At 52.2% G+C, this 14,906-nt stretch overlaps 2 protein-coding genes across 4 annotated transcripts in view; one reads left to right on the top strand and one right to left on the bottom strand.

The window, feature by feature from the left end:
• Positions 1 to 14,906, bottom strand: part of mpp4a (MAGUK p55 scaffold protein 4a) — an 81,603-nt gene that overhangs the window by 29,293 nt on the left and 37,404 nt on the right. The window lies entirely within an intron of this gene.
• The window catches only part of cdk15 (cyclin-dependent kinase 15), a 30,905-nt gene that overhangs the window by 13,622 nt on the left and 2,377 nt on the right, over positions 1 to 14,906 (top strand). For both annotated transcript variants that reach the window (XM_018729571.2, XM_018729570.2), the window contains 5 exons: positions 673 to 793; positions 2,281 to 2,374; positions 3,358 to 3,421; positions 9,187 to 9,235; positions 12,353 to 12,495. In XM_018729571.2, coding sequence (XP_018585087.2) covers positions 673 to 793; positions 2,281 to 2,374; positions 3,358 to 3,421; positions 9,187 to 9,235; positions 12,353 to 12,495 — 471 coding nt within the window. The remainder of the gene's footprint in view (positions 1 to 672; positions 794 to 2,280; positions 2,375 to 3,357; positions 3,422 to 9,186; positions 9,236 to 12,352; positions 12,496 to 14,906) is intronic.

Genomic DNA, 14,906 nt, shown 5'->3' with positions numbered 1-14,906 from the left:
GAAGGGTTGGTCGATCGGCGAACGGGACAGGAACGAGGATCCATGGACGTGGTCGGAGAACGAAGCAAGGAGTCAAAAAAAATCGGCGATCGTGGACAGAGCAGGAGTGTAGTAACACGAGGAAGGGCGGTTGTCCCGAACGAGATTCCGCAACGGTACGGGAGCTGAAGAGGGCCTTTATAGGGTGAGTGATTACTCATGAGCTAGTGCGGATTCAGGTGTTGCTGCTTGTGCTGTGGCCGTGGATGTGACAACTTGAGAGAAACAGCTTCAGTTAATGTGTGTGTGCGTGTGCATGAAATACTACTGCACAGTGTTCACTGGAAGTCGCTGTGGAGAAAAGTGTCTGTTAAGTGAATCAATGCGAGTCAGATACAAATATGCAATTTAAATATACAAGTGTGCCCAATAAAGGGAGAAGGACTCACATGCCAACTCCTTTCTTCGAAAGTGAAATTTACATACGTGTCCTAACAATTTTCCTGTTTTCAGAAGACCCGAACGAGCGTGCGAGGTCCCGGCTCTTGATGAGACGGGTCGCGAGCCGTGGGCTCCGGGCCGGTCCCCCGTCCTAACCGATTAGAAGCGATGTTAATGAATAGGAGACGGCGGCGCTTGAAGGCGCTCCAGCTTCAGCCCCGCTAACCGTAGTCGCACGGGTTTGTTCTCAAGGGCTGGCGCGCTCCAAGTCCATCCCCAGCCAGACCTACTCCTCTGAAGTGGTGACGCTGTGGTACCGGCCACCGGACGTGCTGCTGGGCTCCACCGACTACTCGACCGCTCTGGACATCTGGTGAGGCGACCATCGAGCCCGAGAGAACGTGGGTTAGGGCCAGGCGACCGCACGCGACCCCCGGGGCTAGACGCAAGCGCGGTCACGGCCCAGTGACAGACCTCGAATTCTCCGTAACGTAAATTTTAAGCCACTTGGGCATTCGGACACCTTTACACCCCTCTTTCCACAGTTAGAAATGTCTCCGAGCTAAACAGATAATGTCTCGTGAAAAACTTTTACTTCTTTGGCCGCGGAGGACACGCGTTGATGAACGTCTCGTTGCCGTCATTGAAAACAAATGTTTGGACGTCGATAAGAAGGACCGCTTTTCCATCCATAGCCGGTGCAACGATGTAAACAAACATATAAATAAATACTGCCGAAATGAGTCCTGCATGTAGATCGCCCTGCATAGTAATAACACCGGGAACAAGTTTCGCAGGCGGTGCCAAGCATGAGAGAGATTTAAGATATTGCATTTATGACTTTTTTTAAAAGTGTCGGCTCACATGTGTTTTCCAAAGCTGAAAAGGGATCAAACGCGTTTTCTGTTATGAATTTATTTTATCGCTGAAAATGTGCTTTTATTCAATAACAAGAGCGCAATTTTAGTTTCTGTGCAGTTTACGTAACCGAATGGCATTTACAAGTACAATACAAGAGAAAAAGTTACAAAGGCGCATAAATCATTCACGGATTTTTTAAACGTATAAAAGGTTAATCCACTGCTGTTTATTTCAATTTATACTGGGACGATTCAAGATAGCTTTGAATATAGCCAACCAGGGGATGGTACAGTGGTGCAGTGGGTAGCTCTGCTGCCTCACAGTTCCTGGGCTGTAGGTTCAGATGTGGGTTGTGATTTAGCTTAGTCTGTGTGGAACTTACGCGCGAGTTTTCTCTGGCTGCTCTGGTTTCCTCCCACAGTTCAAAGATGTTCTCAGCTGAATTTATGAATGCGAAAGGCTCTTGGTGTGTGAACGTGTGAGTCAGTGTGGGTGCTCTGTGATGGACAGGTGTCCCTTCCAGGGTGTATCTTGCCTTGCACTCTATGCTTCTGGGATAGGCTCGAGACCAAGACAAGCATCATTTGGAGAAAGAGGATGGATCGATACATACTGTAAATTGCAGGAGGGGGGCACGGTGGCGCAGTGGGTTGAACCGGGTCCTGCTCTCCGGTGGGTCTGGGGTTCGAGTCCCGCTTGGGGTGCCGTGCGACGGACTGGCGTCCTGCCCTGGGTGTGTCCCCTCCCTCTCCAGCACTACGCCCTGTGTTTTCGGGTTGGGCTCCGGCTCCCCGCAACCCCACATGGGATGAGCGGTTCAGATAATGTGTGTGTGTGTAAATTGCAGGATCCCACACCTCTTGCCTAAGATGTAGTGTTCCACCACAAAGGCTTCTCTGTGATGTCTCAACAGAAGCATTATCCTACAGTGTCTGTGTGTGGCCTTGCCTGAACTCCAACCTGTTGAGCCATAGTCAGCTTTGCACTCTCTTATTGCAGGGGTGCGGGTTGCATTTTTATCGAAATGCTCCAGGGGACTCCGGCATTTCCCGGTGTGACACATGTCTTTGAGCAGCTGCAGAAGATCTGGGCGGTGAGTATAACCCTACCACACACACACACACACACACACACACACACACACACACACACACACACACACACACACACACACCTGTTATTCCACACAGCTGCTTCTCTCTGCCGCCTATCTGACCTGCGACAACAGCTCCTACAGCACATCCTCACTCGCTCAGTTCTTATTTCCTGCAGTGATTTAGTTGTGTAGTTAAATTTGAACAATTAGGATCAAGAGATTTGCTTAATTAAATACAGCTCCAATGGACACGCCGCTTTCCAGCTCAAGGACCCAAGTGGAGGTCGAAGCGCTCCGGAGGCACTCTGTTTATGTGCTCGATATTGACTTGACCGCACTTCTCAACAATAGCAATCTTGCTCCGGCAACATTCGGATCAATATGTGTGTTAACCACAAAGCTACCGGTTTTCTTCCTTCTATACGTTGCACTCTCCTTAGATCACCTCAGTTACAGGAACCTGCGACCAGTGCGATGCTTTAATGCCTTGTGATATATATTATTCTTATATATTATTACATTTAGCTGGTGGGGGGCGCGGGGGTGCAGTGGGTTGGACCGGGTCCTGCTCTCTGGTGGGTCTGGGGTTCGAGTCCCACTTGGGGTGCCTTGTGATGGACTGGCGTCCCGTCCTGGGTGTGTCCCCTCCCCCTCCAGCCCTTTGCCCTGTTTTGCTGGGTTAGGCTCCAGCTCCCTGCAACCTTGTATGAGACAAGCAGTTTCAGATGGTGTGTGTGTGTGTGTGTGTGAGATGCTTTTCTCCAAAGCGACTTACAATGGTAATGTTACAATTATTACAGTTACAAGTTTAAAATTATTTACCCATTTATACAGCTGAGTAATTTTACTGGAACAATTTAGGGTAAGTGCCTTGCTCAAGGATACTACAGGGAGGTGGGGATCGAACCTGCAACCTTTGGGGCCAAAGGCAGTAACTGTTGAGCATAACTGTTTCTGTTTCTCTGCTGTCTGGCCTACAGGTCCTGGGAGTTCCTACAGAGGAGACCTGGCCAGGAGTCAGCGAACTGCCCAACTACAAACCAGGTTAGGGCTGCCACCCCCCGTATCCCCGTGTACGACATCCTCACATCCATCACCGAGTGTCCCTTCGTGTTCCAACCAGACTCAAAGAGGACCGAACGAAGCGAAGTGCGTGAGAAGCAGAACCTCTCGCGCTCCTGGGATATAACGGCTGGGTTCGAACACCGCACCCAATCAATAAAACGACGGCATTGCGAACGTGCGCTAAGCAAGCCGTTTCCATCCTCGCCGACAGGGGGCAGCAGGAGCCAACATGACACCTAGCCTCCGCCATGTGCTGCCGGCGTTTCAATCCGGACGGGAGTGAGGCCTCATGGGTGTGTCCCGCTAGGCAAGAGGGGAAAACGGAGCTTTCCGTCAGCAGCCCGTGCATTTCACCGCTCAGCGGGGGCCTCCTGGGCGCTCCCTCCAAGCCTTTCACACTTGTCTGGGGAACACTATGGAGCCGTAGAGTGTTACGCGTCATTTCTTGTAGACGGCATCGCGTGGGCGACAAATATGCGATTGCGATGCTCAGCGCGGTAAATCTTGCGCATCTCTCTGAACGTTAACGTGGGTCGCTTCTCATCCCCCCTCGTTCGCGTCGCCGAAGACTCGCACTAATACGGTTCACGCCGCCCCGGCGTTAAGCCTGCTCATGGCTACGGACACCGGAGCGCTCCGCCGTGTCTCGCAGAGTGTCGAAGACGACATTCATTGCGAGCAGGCGTTCGGGGCTGGTGCAGTCACAGCCGTGCCTCGCTTTGGCAACAATCCGCAGCGGAGACTCTGTCATTAATCTGCAGCCCGACCTTCCATTCGGAGGCAGTTAACCCACAGACTGCTACACCCTTGGCAGGAGGGGCAGCTTTGCAGCAAGCGGGCGCTGCGGTCATAAAAGCCGCCATCATTGCCGCATCTCGAAGCGGAGCGTCGAGCGAGCCGAGGGCCTTCGGTCCCCGCGTTCGAGAGGATCGCTCATTAAATGTTATCCGTGGCCATTAGGAACCGTTCCGCAGCGGATGTTCGCTTTGCGGCCGAATTACACCGGGTGACGTTGCTGTATCCAGAGCGTGAACCGTCTGTGTGCGAGAGCAACAGATGCAGGGAACAGAACGAGAAAGACACCGCCGCGTTACCGCACATCTCGAGTTTACTTTCTTCGGGGGGGGGGACATGTTTTGCGCCTAATTCCGTTTTCCAAAATACGAGGCGCTCCGTGTCGTAAGGGAATCTGGTGAAAAACGCGCTGGCTGACGATCGTTTGGAACCGGCGTCCTGCGGAGATCCGGCGGCGTATTAACCGTGGATGTACGTTTGCAGCGAAATTGCTAAGGGAGCTGCGCAAACAAACAAGCCATCGCAGCCCACACGGAGAACAGCGTCATGGGTGCCTGCCTGCCTGCCTGCCTGCCTGCTGATTTTGGGCACGGAGAGAGCTCAGAATGTGCGTGCCACTCATACTGAGGTCATATGGGAATGTGTCTGCTGTGGTATCCCACAATGCAAGGCATACCCCCTTTCAGGCCCGGGGCCTCCATCCCCCCTCCGCCCCCCCGCCTTCTCCCGCCGAACACCTTCTCCTTCCCCTCCCTCACCCCTTTCCAGTCCCCCTGCCCCCCCACTGCCTCCCTCCTCTTTGTAAGCACCACCTCCTTCTCTCTCTCTCTCTCTCTCCAGCTCTCCCGCCATCTCTCGCTACCTCTCTCAACGGCTCCGTTGCTCACACGGCACCTGGCAGCTCGTACCAGAACTGCAGGTCCTGGCACAGACGCGCGCTTCGCTGTAATTCTATACAGCTGCGCTGCCTGTCTTTGCATGCCAGTTCACACATCTGCCATCTTCCAGCGCCCTTCTGCTCCCTCTCCTTCTCCCTCTCCCACGCACGCACGCACACACACACACACACACACACACACACACGCATACAAAACACACTGCATGAGGTCGGCGTATGTTGTTTGGCTGCAGCGCGATGGGGCCACACACATATGATTTCCATCTCACCAGCCATTACGTCACCGCTGCCGAATTAACGGAATTAGGTCTAGGAAAGGAAGAAAAAAGTCAATAGCAACTCGGTTTACAATATAATGATTTCCTGCTGAAAAGAAATTAATCAAACTGTAACGGCAACTTTTAGGGGAGGAGAAAAAAAAAATTTGTCCGTGCAGCCAGACCAACGAGCTCCAGAAAATTAGCGAGTCTTTAAGCGGAGAGGCGAAAGGAAGCAGTTTAATGTGGCGCAGATGTGGTGGCCCTGGGTGTGAATCCACATCTGAATTTTTTTCCGTCCGCAGCCGACGGGATGAAAAACACGCAGGCTGAACCTTCTAGAAAATTCAGGGTCAGCTCTGAAAAGAGGAGAAGGCAGAGGGAAGAACCGGGGCCTTTGAGAGCTTTGCGGTGGCCGTCCTACACATTACTTCTCCACAAATCATCCAGACATCACGGTCAGGATCCGGGGAGGTCATACTGACTCAGCCTGCCTCCCCCAGCCACCTTATTTCCAGTAATGGCTGGAGGAATGCTGGGACAGGAGAGGAAAAGGCACGCGGGGAGGGGGGGGGGGGGTGTTTCATGGGCAGCTGGTCCACCACACCAGCTCCAGACAGCTAGGCAGATGCTTGGAATTCTGCACCCGGGTCTGAATTTTAGACACTAGTGACGCACAGAGGGCAGGGAGTTACATGCATGCGGATATGAACGCTGGGATATACAGCAAATCCATGCCTTCATGTTTGTGCACATGCAGGAGACTAAACACACAGACACACAGATGCATACAGAAAAACAGCTGCACACATTTACAGTGACTCTTCAGATGGTTTTCTCCAAAGCAACATTTTTTTTTATTATTAACTAGTATTTAGCTGAGGGGGGCACGGTGGCGCAGCAGGTTTGACAGGGCCCTGCTCACCGGTGGGTCTGGGGTTCGAGTCCCGCTCGGGGTGCCTTGCGACGGATTGGCGTCCCGTCCTGGGTGCGTCCCCTCCCCATCAGCCTTACGCCCTGTGTTGCCGGGTTAGGCTCCGGTTCCCCGCGACCCCGTATGGGACAAGCGGTTTCGGATGATGTGTGTGTGTACTTAGCTGACACACTGGTCCGAAGAGATTTATCCTGTTAGATCGTAACGGAAGGGAGGCCGAGACGGTCACGTGCGGTGCTCGTTACGGGGTTTTATTAATGAGTAGACGGGTCAGGGGACAGAGGGACAAGGGGGCACAGGGAACTGGTGTCGGGGGATCGGGGGCTGTGTGCTCTCGCTCGTGCTTCCTGGGCCTCCTGCTTCATCTCCGGGGTCCAGGCTCCATGCTCTCTCTCTCTCTCTCACTAGTCCGCTCGAGGGAAGAAATAGAGGACCTGATTAGAATCCGGCGCTGAGGCTCCGCCCCCCCCCCAGCTGGCCCTTAGCCCGCCCAGGCATGCTACATAGATATACTGTACTAAAGTCCTTGTAATCATTCACCCATCTATACAGCAGAGCAAGGTGACACACATTTTCACTCACATACACATGCTACTGGGCAACGCAGAGTCACCAATACACCCGACGCAGATGTCGTTAGACCGTGGGAGGAAAGCGGAGCACCGGGGGAAGCCCACAGAAACACGGGGAGAACGTGCAAACTCCGCGCGCGCGCAGCCGGGACCGAACGCGCATCCGCAACCGCAGCCCGGGAGCTGCGGGGCACCGGCGCTACCCGCTGTGTCATCGTGCTGCGCGCACGCACGCACGTGCGCTCAGGCGCAGAGGCACAGCAGTTAGCTGAAGGGCTCCCTTTCAAGGACTCTGAAAAATGTAATTCAAGCAGAAATAAAAAAAATAAATAAATCACCGGAGACGTTGGCACCCAGTAGACACGCAGAAGGACCGAAGGAGAACATGTTTGGGTAGGCAAAGATCAGCACTTGACACCTCCACGTCTCACAGGGCCAAACACACTTCGTTGTGCCCAGGTACCAGCCAGGAACCTGGTGCCGACAGGAAACCGATGCATATGTTCTGCAGCCAGAGGCTGTGTGCACGTTAGTGTTTGTTAGTTCTCTACTCCAAATGTAACACCTCGCCCTGGGACACCCACATTGGCGAAATGGTCGAGCTCAGCACCCTGCCTCCGTTTACATTTACATTTATGCGCTTAGCAGACACTTTTCTGCAAAGCACTATGTATACCTCAGAGTCACTCTGGTGTCTGCCTGTAGAATTGAGTCAGATAAAAATTACTGAATATAAGTGATTGTGATAGATTTCAATCACAGCATCTATCGAGCTATTTGGAGGTCAGGACAGAAGGGGGTCTACAAGTGTCCCTTCTTAAATGCCAAGGGGGATTCAGCAGTTCTGAGAGAGGGGAGGACATCTTTCCACTAAACTGGAGCAAAAATCAAGAATGTACGACTTTCAGTTTCGGGCCTCTTGACTGCGGAACGACCGGGCAGCCCCAAGCGAAGGAGCGCAGTGATCTTGCTGGGCTGCGATGAGCGATCGGGTCCTGTAGGTATCGAGGTGCAGATCCTTCGACCGTCCCGTAGGCCATAGCCAGAGTCTACCGGAAGCCGTCAGAGAGACGAAGAGGGGAAACGCACGGGAACGCTTTGGTTGGTCGAACGTGACTTGTCCTGCAGGATTCTGGATCGGCTTGAGAAATCTGATTGCGAAGGCTGCTCCTCCCCACCATGTTTTTTCCCCACGGGCCCCCAATCCTTGAGGAAGGGAAAAACAAGCTGCGATATTTGAATAAATCCAGAGCTGACCGGCTTCCTGGAGGGAAACCAAGTCACCTGGGCTGAGTAGCGCTAAGCAGGAAGATACTGTGGCTCAAGGGACATGTAGGGAGCGGTAACACCTAGTACCAAGCAGCGTCTTCAGATGTTCTCCATTGCATAACGGAGCTCATATAATGTCATCCGATCCCAACAGTCGGCTGTGTTCGCTACATCTGTAGTGTCTCCCTATCTTAAGAAGAGCTGTCCGTATTATACGTATGACCAGCACATGGGAGCAACTCCCTCAGAGAGGACGAACGGGGAGCAGACCATGATTCTCCAGATCAGATCCCTTCGTCGCTTCGTTGCAGAGGCCACAAGCCAGTTGACTGACCGCCGCTCCTCTTCCTATCTGTAAGGAGCTGTCAGGTCTGGTCAGCCGAGCAATCGGCCAAGAGCAAGAGGCACGAACAAGTTACTCACGCAACCGTCTGTGCTGCGGGTGGTGCCAGGGAGAGAGAACCACAACCACAAAACACAGGTCATCAGTCCAGCTCCATCTGTTTCCATCCACATCACTGACGAAGCGCTGGAGAAATTCAATTAATCATCAAAGCGAACAAATTTCTCCAGACAAATTAATTTTAGCAATCCGCTTTGGTCAACCACAACTTCACCTGAAATAATAACACTGATAATTAAAATCTTAGTCAGACGGCGCAATGAGCTCATTTTTTGCTGCGCTGCCCTTTTTTTTTTTTTTTTCAATTGTTCCGATTACATTAATATGTTTTTTTTTTTTTTCTTCTAAGTCCCGGGGCTTGGAATGCAGAGCGCAAAGTGTCTTGTCATTAATTTAAAGTTTATGTTAGTACTTTAAATACAAAGGATGTATTTCTCATGTTAAAGAGCTGGAGGTTAAAAAAAAAAATGTGCCCGTTTTGATTCGCAGGAAGCGTCTCGGCGGACGTACCTCGAATGCATGGACCTTATATTGACGCTGTCTGTTTTACGAACGCATGCATTTTATGCCAGTATAACACCAAGCACATCTGACCGCGCTTTCCTTCTCTCCGCAGAATGGTTCCTACCGTCCGAACCCCAGATGTTCAGGAATGTTTGGAAAAGGTAGAGTTCGCTTAGCAGGCTGAACTATTTGTCTAACAGAGAACTAATCATCAAGGTCATTTCGTGTGTGTGCTTATAATTATCAGCAGGAGAGTCGATATTTGTCCGCGCGTGTGATGAAGCCGTAATCTAAGGGTTCCGAGCACGGATCCCATTACGGAACAGATCTGTCATTCAGGCTGTATTCGTCCAAACCGTAACCTGGGCTGCGGGGGCGTGCAGGGGGTGAGCGGTAACAGCAGCCGCTTTGTATGCACCGGAGACATGTTGTACCCCCAGCGCGGTGACATCCAACCCCTCGCAACAGGGCCCCTTTTAAACAGCCGCAGGGATGGGGCGGGAAATGTGTTTGAGCTCCGCGAAGAATCCCGTTCGCAGCGGCGGCTCACGGGGTGCGACTTCCGGTGAAGGACTCGAACCTGCGCAGCGCACCGGCTTCCCGGCAAAACTACGGCTTCTGCTTTTTTTTTTTTTTTTTTTTTTTTTTTAGAGGAACTCCCTTCTGTTCGTGCTGCGCGGACCTGCATTGTTCCTAACGATGAAACGTCGAAGGGTCGTCGCACGCGGGGCCATAGGTCCGAATGGGGCACGGCCGCAAACACGGTAGCCGAGGCGTACTTGCTTCCACAGATATAGAGCGCGCCCAGAAGAGAAACAGATATCCGAGCGTATGCGTTTGGACAGGTACGCATGATCGAGATTCGACTACATGCCGAAGCTGAGCGGGACGCGTACCTGCGATTCCTGGACCACCACCTATACCTGTGCACAGCTCTAGTTCCTCCTCTCCTAAATTGATCAGCTATAGATTTGGCCCAATACCGGGGGAGATGACGCAGAAGAGCCTGGAAAGTGACCGGATTGTGCCATTCTAGTAACGCGCGCGAGCCCTTTGCTGCAGCGCGGAGATCCCGCTACGCGGCGGAGACTAGAAGGACGTCTCCGAAAGGGGGATGAGAGAGACGAGCGGAGATCGGCAGTTGGAAAGCAGCCGAAGCTGGGGTGAGCGCAGGGCGAGCGCAGGGCGAGCGCTTGGGAGCGGCGGCAAGGCAGGGAAGAGAAAACCTCGCTGGAAATCCACACAAGTATCCATCGGGAACCCAAATTAAAAAGAAAATATCATTTAATTTAAAATTCTACCGTGAGCAATCGTGTGCATTCCAGGTGAGAGCAAGTGAATCCCTGTACGCTCAAGCACGGTTCATGATTTTTTTTTTTTTTTGGGGGGGGGGGGGGGGGTATAATGAAGTGGAACTGTTTCAAAGCGTTGCCTATTTCTCCTCTCTGTGTGGACATATAACCGAGCGTGTGTGTGCGTGTGTCAGGTGGGACGCCTGCTGGGCTATGGCCTGGTTTGAGTTACAGCTTCACAGAGAGAGCGCGGAGCTGCCACTCGGGCTCTGAACTCAGGCGAACTGGGGGTCTGCGTAATGCAATTTCCATCAGCTGACTCCTACTGAGCTAGAGCCACGATCTAATGCGATTCACTTGAGAGCAATTTTATCAGTCATACCCCCACAGCTTTTTTTCATAATACCTCTTAAAGTGAACATCTAGCCATTTTGGACAGTGTCAAAAGAAGCCGTGATCAGAGCGTGATCCGACTGCGCTCTATTATTTAACCTTTGACTTAAAAAAAAAATAAATCACAGACGGGGCAGGCTGATGCGTTATAAACCCAAAGTGACACCGCGGAAGAGGTCCAAAACGTATCCTGCAATTCCCTGCCAGAAGAATCACCCTTGGCTGGAATTGTAATCACTGTTTCTTGCAGAATTACTGTCTGACAGCATCTCAGAATAAGTGACATCACATGAGCGCTCGGCCAGACGCGATGCCACGGAGTTTGGACACGCCCACTTCGGGCTGTTTATCATTTGAACTTTTCGCATTGAAACAGAAGCGTTAAAGGAGTTTCGTGCAACTGCTGCAATGCGCCGGGAAGTTTGAATGGAGTTAAAGATGCCCGTGAACACATTATTTTAATAACTTTCAGCGTCCGGTCGAATTGTGCCGGAAAGCAAAAAACACATACATTCACGGACAGGCCAGTGGGCGTCTCGGCGATGTAAAAACACGGATGCCAGATAGACGGATGGCTGTTTGATACGGAGGAGGGTGATGGCACGGAGGGTTTGGCCTGTGCCTGCGCCTGTTCTCTGGTGGGTCTGAGGTTCGAGTCCTACTTGGGGTTCCTTGCAATGGAGCGGCATCCCGTCCTGGGTGCGTCCCCTCCCACTCCGGCCTTGCGCCCCGTGTTGCCGGGTTAGGCTCCGGCTCACTACGACCCCCCTCAAGACAAGTGGCTTCAGTCTGTGTGTGTGTGTTTGACGTGATGCTCATGCGGGGGGGGGGGGGACAGTGCCTCAAAACTCCATCAGCGGACGAAAGCGAAGAAGGGCGAGCAAGAGCAGGGAGAGGAAAGGAACAGTGTGTGTGGGGTGGGCCTTCAGTTCAGATATTTAATGCGGCTCCATTTAACTTTGATGAAAAGGTTTTTTCCTTCGCATTTCTGTTTTCATCGACAAATTTAATTAAAAAAGACCCCCCTGGAGAGACCTACTTTCTTGTAACATTAACTAGCCCACAGAGGAGCTATAAACAGACACCGAGGGTACCAGACATCCAGAATGTGACATAAATGTGAAAGCAGAAGCATCGCTCGCTGCATAAACTAACTGCAGCAAATTCACACTAAGGCGCCGGACTGCCGATTGATTCTGCGCTCCAGAAAGGGAGAGAGGAGGATGTGTCATTATGATCTTTATTATTTTGATGGAACGCTGAATTATAGAACTGTGAGAATCTTTAAGGTCCTGTTGGGGACTTGCAACTGCATTGGCAATGACTGTATCCAGCTTCAGAGAGACGCTGCAGCTGCTCTCGCCAGGCACGGCAGGGGGTCCCGCAGAAGAGGAAACCGCTTCACCCACACGTGATGTGACGAGATCGGGACAGGCGGCGAAGCCGGATAGAGCGAAAGCCTGGTTGCGGAGTCCCAGCTCTGTGCGATCCGTCTCGTCTCCGCGCGCTGACGTATGCGCGTGGCGCCGGGCTGAGTTAGTTGTTATGTGAGCATCCTGCACATGCAGCACACTCATCTGCCTCTCCTCTCAGGCTGGGTCAGCTGCCCTACAAGACGGAGGACCTGGCACAGCAGCTGCTCAGACCCGCCCCCCGAGACCGCATTTCCGCCCAGGACGCTTTGCTGCACCCCTACTTCAGCACCCTGCCACCTCCCCTGATGCACCTCCGAGACAGTACGTATATCCTCGAGCACGCTTCCCCGCAGTACCGGACCCCCGCGACAAGTATCGAACACAACACAGTCTATCAGATACGCTACTATGTATTAAATTACTTACCCCATAGTACACTATATTATGGTGCGGCACGATGGTTAGAGCAGCCGTCTTCGGACTTGAGGCTCCCGGCTTTGAATCCTGCCTCCTGCTGTCAAACCCTTGAGCAAGGTACTTACCCGAACTGAAGAAGTAAAAATACCACAGCTGTATAAGTGGGCAAATATGCAGATTAGCACTGATTTTGAGAAAATGACAGCAGTACTGTATCACAGGAAAGGACACAGCATCACAGTGTGGATCAACACAGTAAATCTCAGCCGAAGAATACGAAATGGTCCACTAAATAGAATAGTGATGTAGAGAAAGGCATATTTTTTTGTCCTGAATGGGACAGGAGTGGTACAGCACGTAAGCTGTCCTGGGGAAGGACATGCAGTGACGACAAACGTCCGTCGGCACGACCCGCGTGCCAAAGGGAAACTCAAAGTGAACTCCGACCCCGATCCCGCGCTCAGGGTTGCACCGAGGAACACGCGCACGGGTACAAATGAGGGACAACCCAGACGAAGCAGCAAACCAACAGCGTGCGGTTTACTGGGCCGGACCCCGTCTCCAGCCTCGGGCTCTGCTGATATGCAAGGGAGAAAAAGATGCGAAACTCAAATTATTTTAATTGAGGCTGCGCGCGGGCCCATCTCCTCGGACGTCTTTGGTGGAATTAAAATACCAACAAGCCAACAAAAGGGTAAATGCCACACACTAATGAGGGCTCATTATCGCAGTGCCGTGCGGTAGCCAGAAGCCCGGGCAACGGCAAGACCGCTATTTCTGCCGCGTCTCTCTCCTCTCATCCGCCCCCGCCCGCTCTCTATCTCCCAGTGACGTTCCCTGCTGTTAAAAACACCTCCGATGGCGGTAAAAAAAAGAAAAAAAATTGTTTTATTCATGCGGTGACACACCGACGTATTGTGCTCTCAAATTTCGTCAAGGCGGTACGCATCCGAGGGGATGCGAATGATTTGGTGGATGCTGACAGCTGGCACAGAGAGAGGCTGCTGGAGCCACTGAGCGCACCAGGGGTCAGGGGAACGGTGAAGGCGCGGCGCTCGAACTGGAAAAAAACCCAGATGGCACCGTGCTTTATCTCTGCTCATCGGCGCTGAAGGAGGACGGTCGACGTCCACCCGCATAGAGACGCAAAACTGAAAATGTTCGTGAAGTGCATTAGCGTGCTATTAAGGCGTAAATCAATAACGCATCCTTGATGTCTGTTTGAATCTACGGCATACGCTCCTCTCCCGATCGCCTATCTCCAATTCTCCACGCAGCTACTCGTGCAAAGTACATCAGCAAAAGCGGTGGGTTTTTTGACTCGGTGACCGTACTCTGAGAATCACAGCCGCATCCCTCCCTCTCCGCCCGTCGGCGAAGCGCGCTTTTCTTTCCTCTCCGTTGTACGTCGCTTCGGAGAAAAGCACCCGTAAACGTAAAAGTGTGAGGGTTCGTTCTGTGTTATATATTAAGGGGTAGCAGATGGTGTAGAGGTTGGAGGCATTCTTGTCCAATGGACCTGAGTTCAAATCACCACTCCTGCTGTAATATCCCTGAGCATGGTAACCCCAAGCCGCTCCAGTAAAAATGAACCAGCTGTGTAAGGTAAATGTTGGCGAAAGGTATCTGATAAATAAGCACACACACACACACAATGTCGGAAACTGCTTGTCCCGAGTCGGGTCGCGGCGAACCGGAGCCTAACCCGGCAACAAAGGGAGTAGGGCTGGAAGGGGGGGGGACCCACCCGGAGGGGGGGACCCACCCGGAGGGGACCCACCCAGGACAGGATGCCAGTCCATTGCAGGGCACCCCAAGCAGGACTCGAACGCCAGACCCACCAGAGAGCGCGAGCTGGCCAGACCCGCTGCACCACCGTGCCCCCTCTTGATTACTAGGCAAGTAATGATACTAAAGATTCAGTAAAAGGAAGAAAAAAAAAAAAAATCAGTGACATAAAAGTTTACTCATATCTTAACCACGTATAAAAATGAACAGAATATAACAGTTACACCGGGGGAGGTTCTGTCATGATGTATTATTTCGTTCTGATCAAAATATTTATATATTTTACAGCGATACCCATTTCGGCTTAGAGTCGGATAGTTTGCTTTCTGCCAAGAGGACGAGAGAAGGGAACCGGGGAGCGAAGGAGGCCTCAAACCACACACAGCGCTCCTCTTTGTTCTGCGTCTCCAGCCGGCTCCTGCGTGAATGTGGAGTCAGGGGCGCCAAAAAGCTGTCCCCAGAGGCCCGAATTCAAGGATGTTTGCTTCATTTTTACAGCATGACGCTCTAAATGCTTTAATTGGGCT

Source organism: Scleropages formosus, chromosome 12 (genome assembly GCF_900964775.1).
Source record: "Scleropages formosus chromosome 12, fSclFor1.1, whole genome shotgun sequence".
In the NCBI taxonomy this organism is placed as follows: Eukaryota; Metazoa; Chordata; class Actinopteri; order Osteoglossiformes; family Osteoglossidae; genus Scleropages; species Scleropages formosus.
Note: the sequence above shows the minus strand (reverse complement) of the source record. Positions and strands in the feature narration are given on the sequence as shown.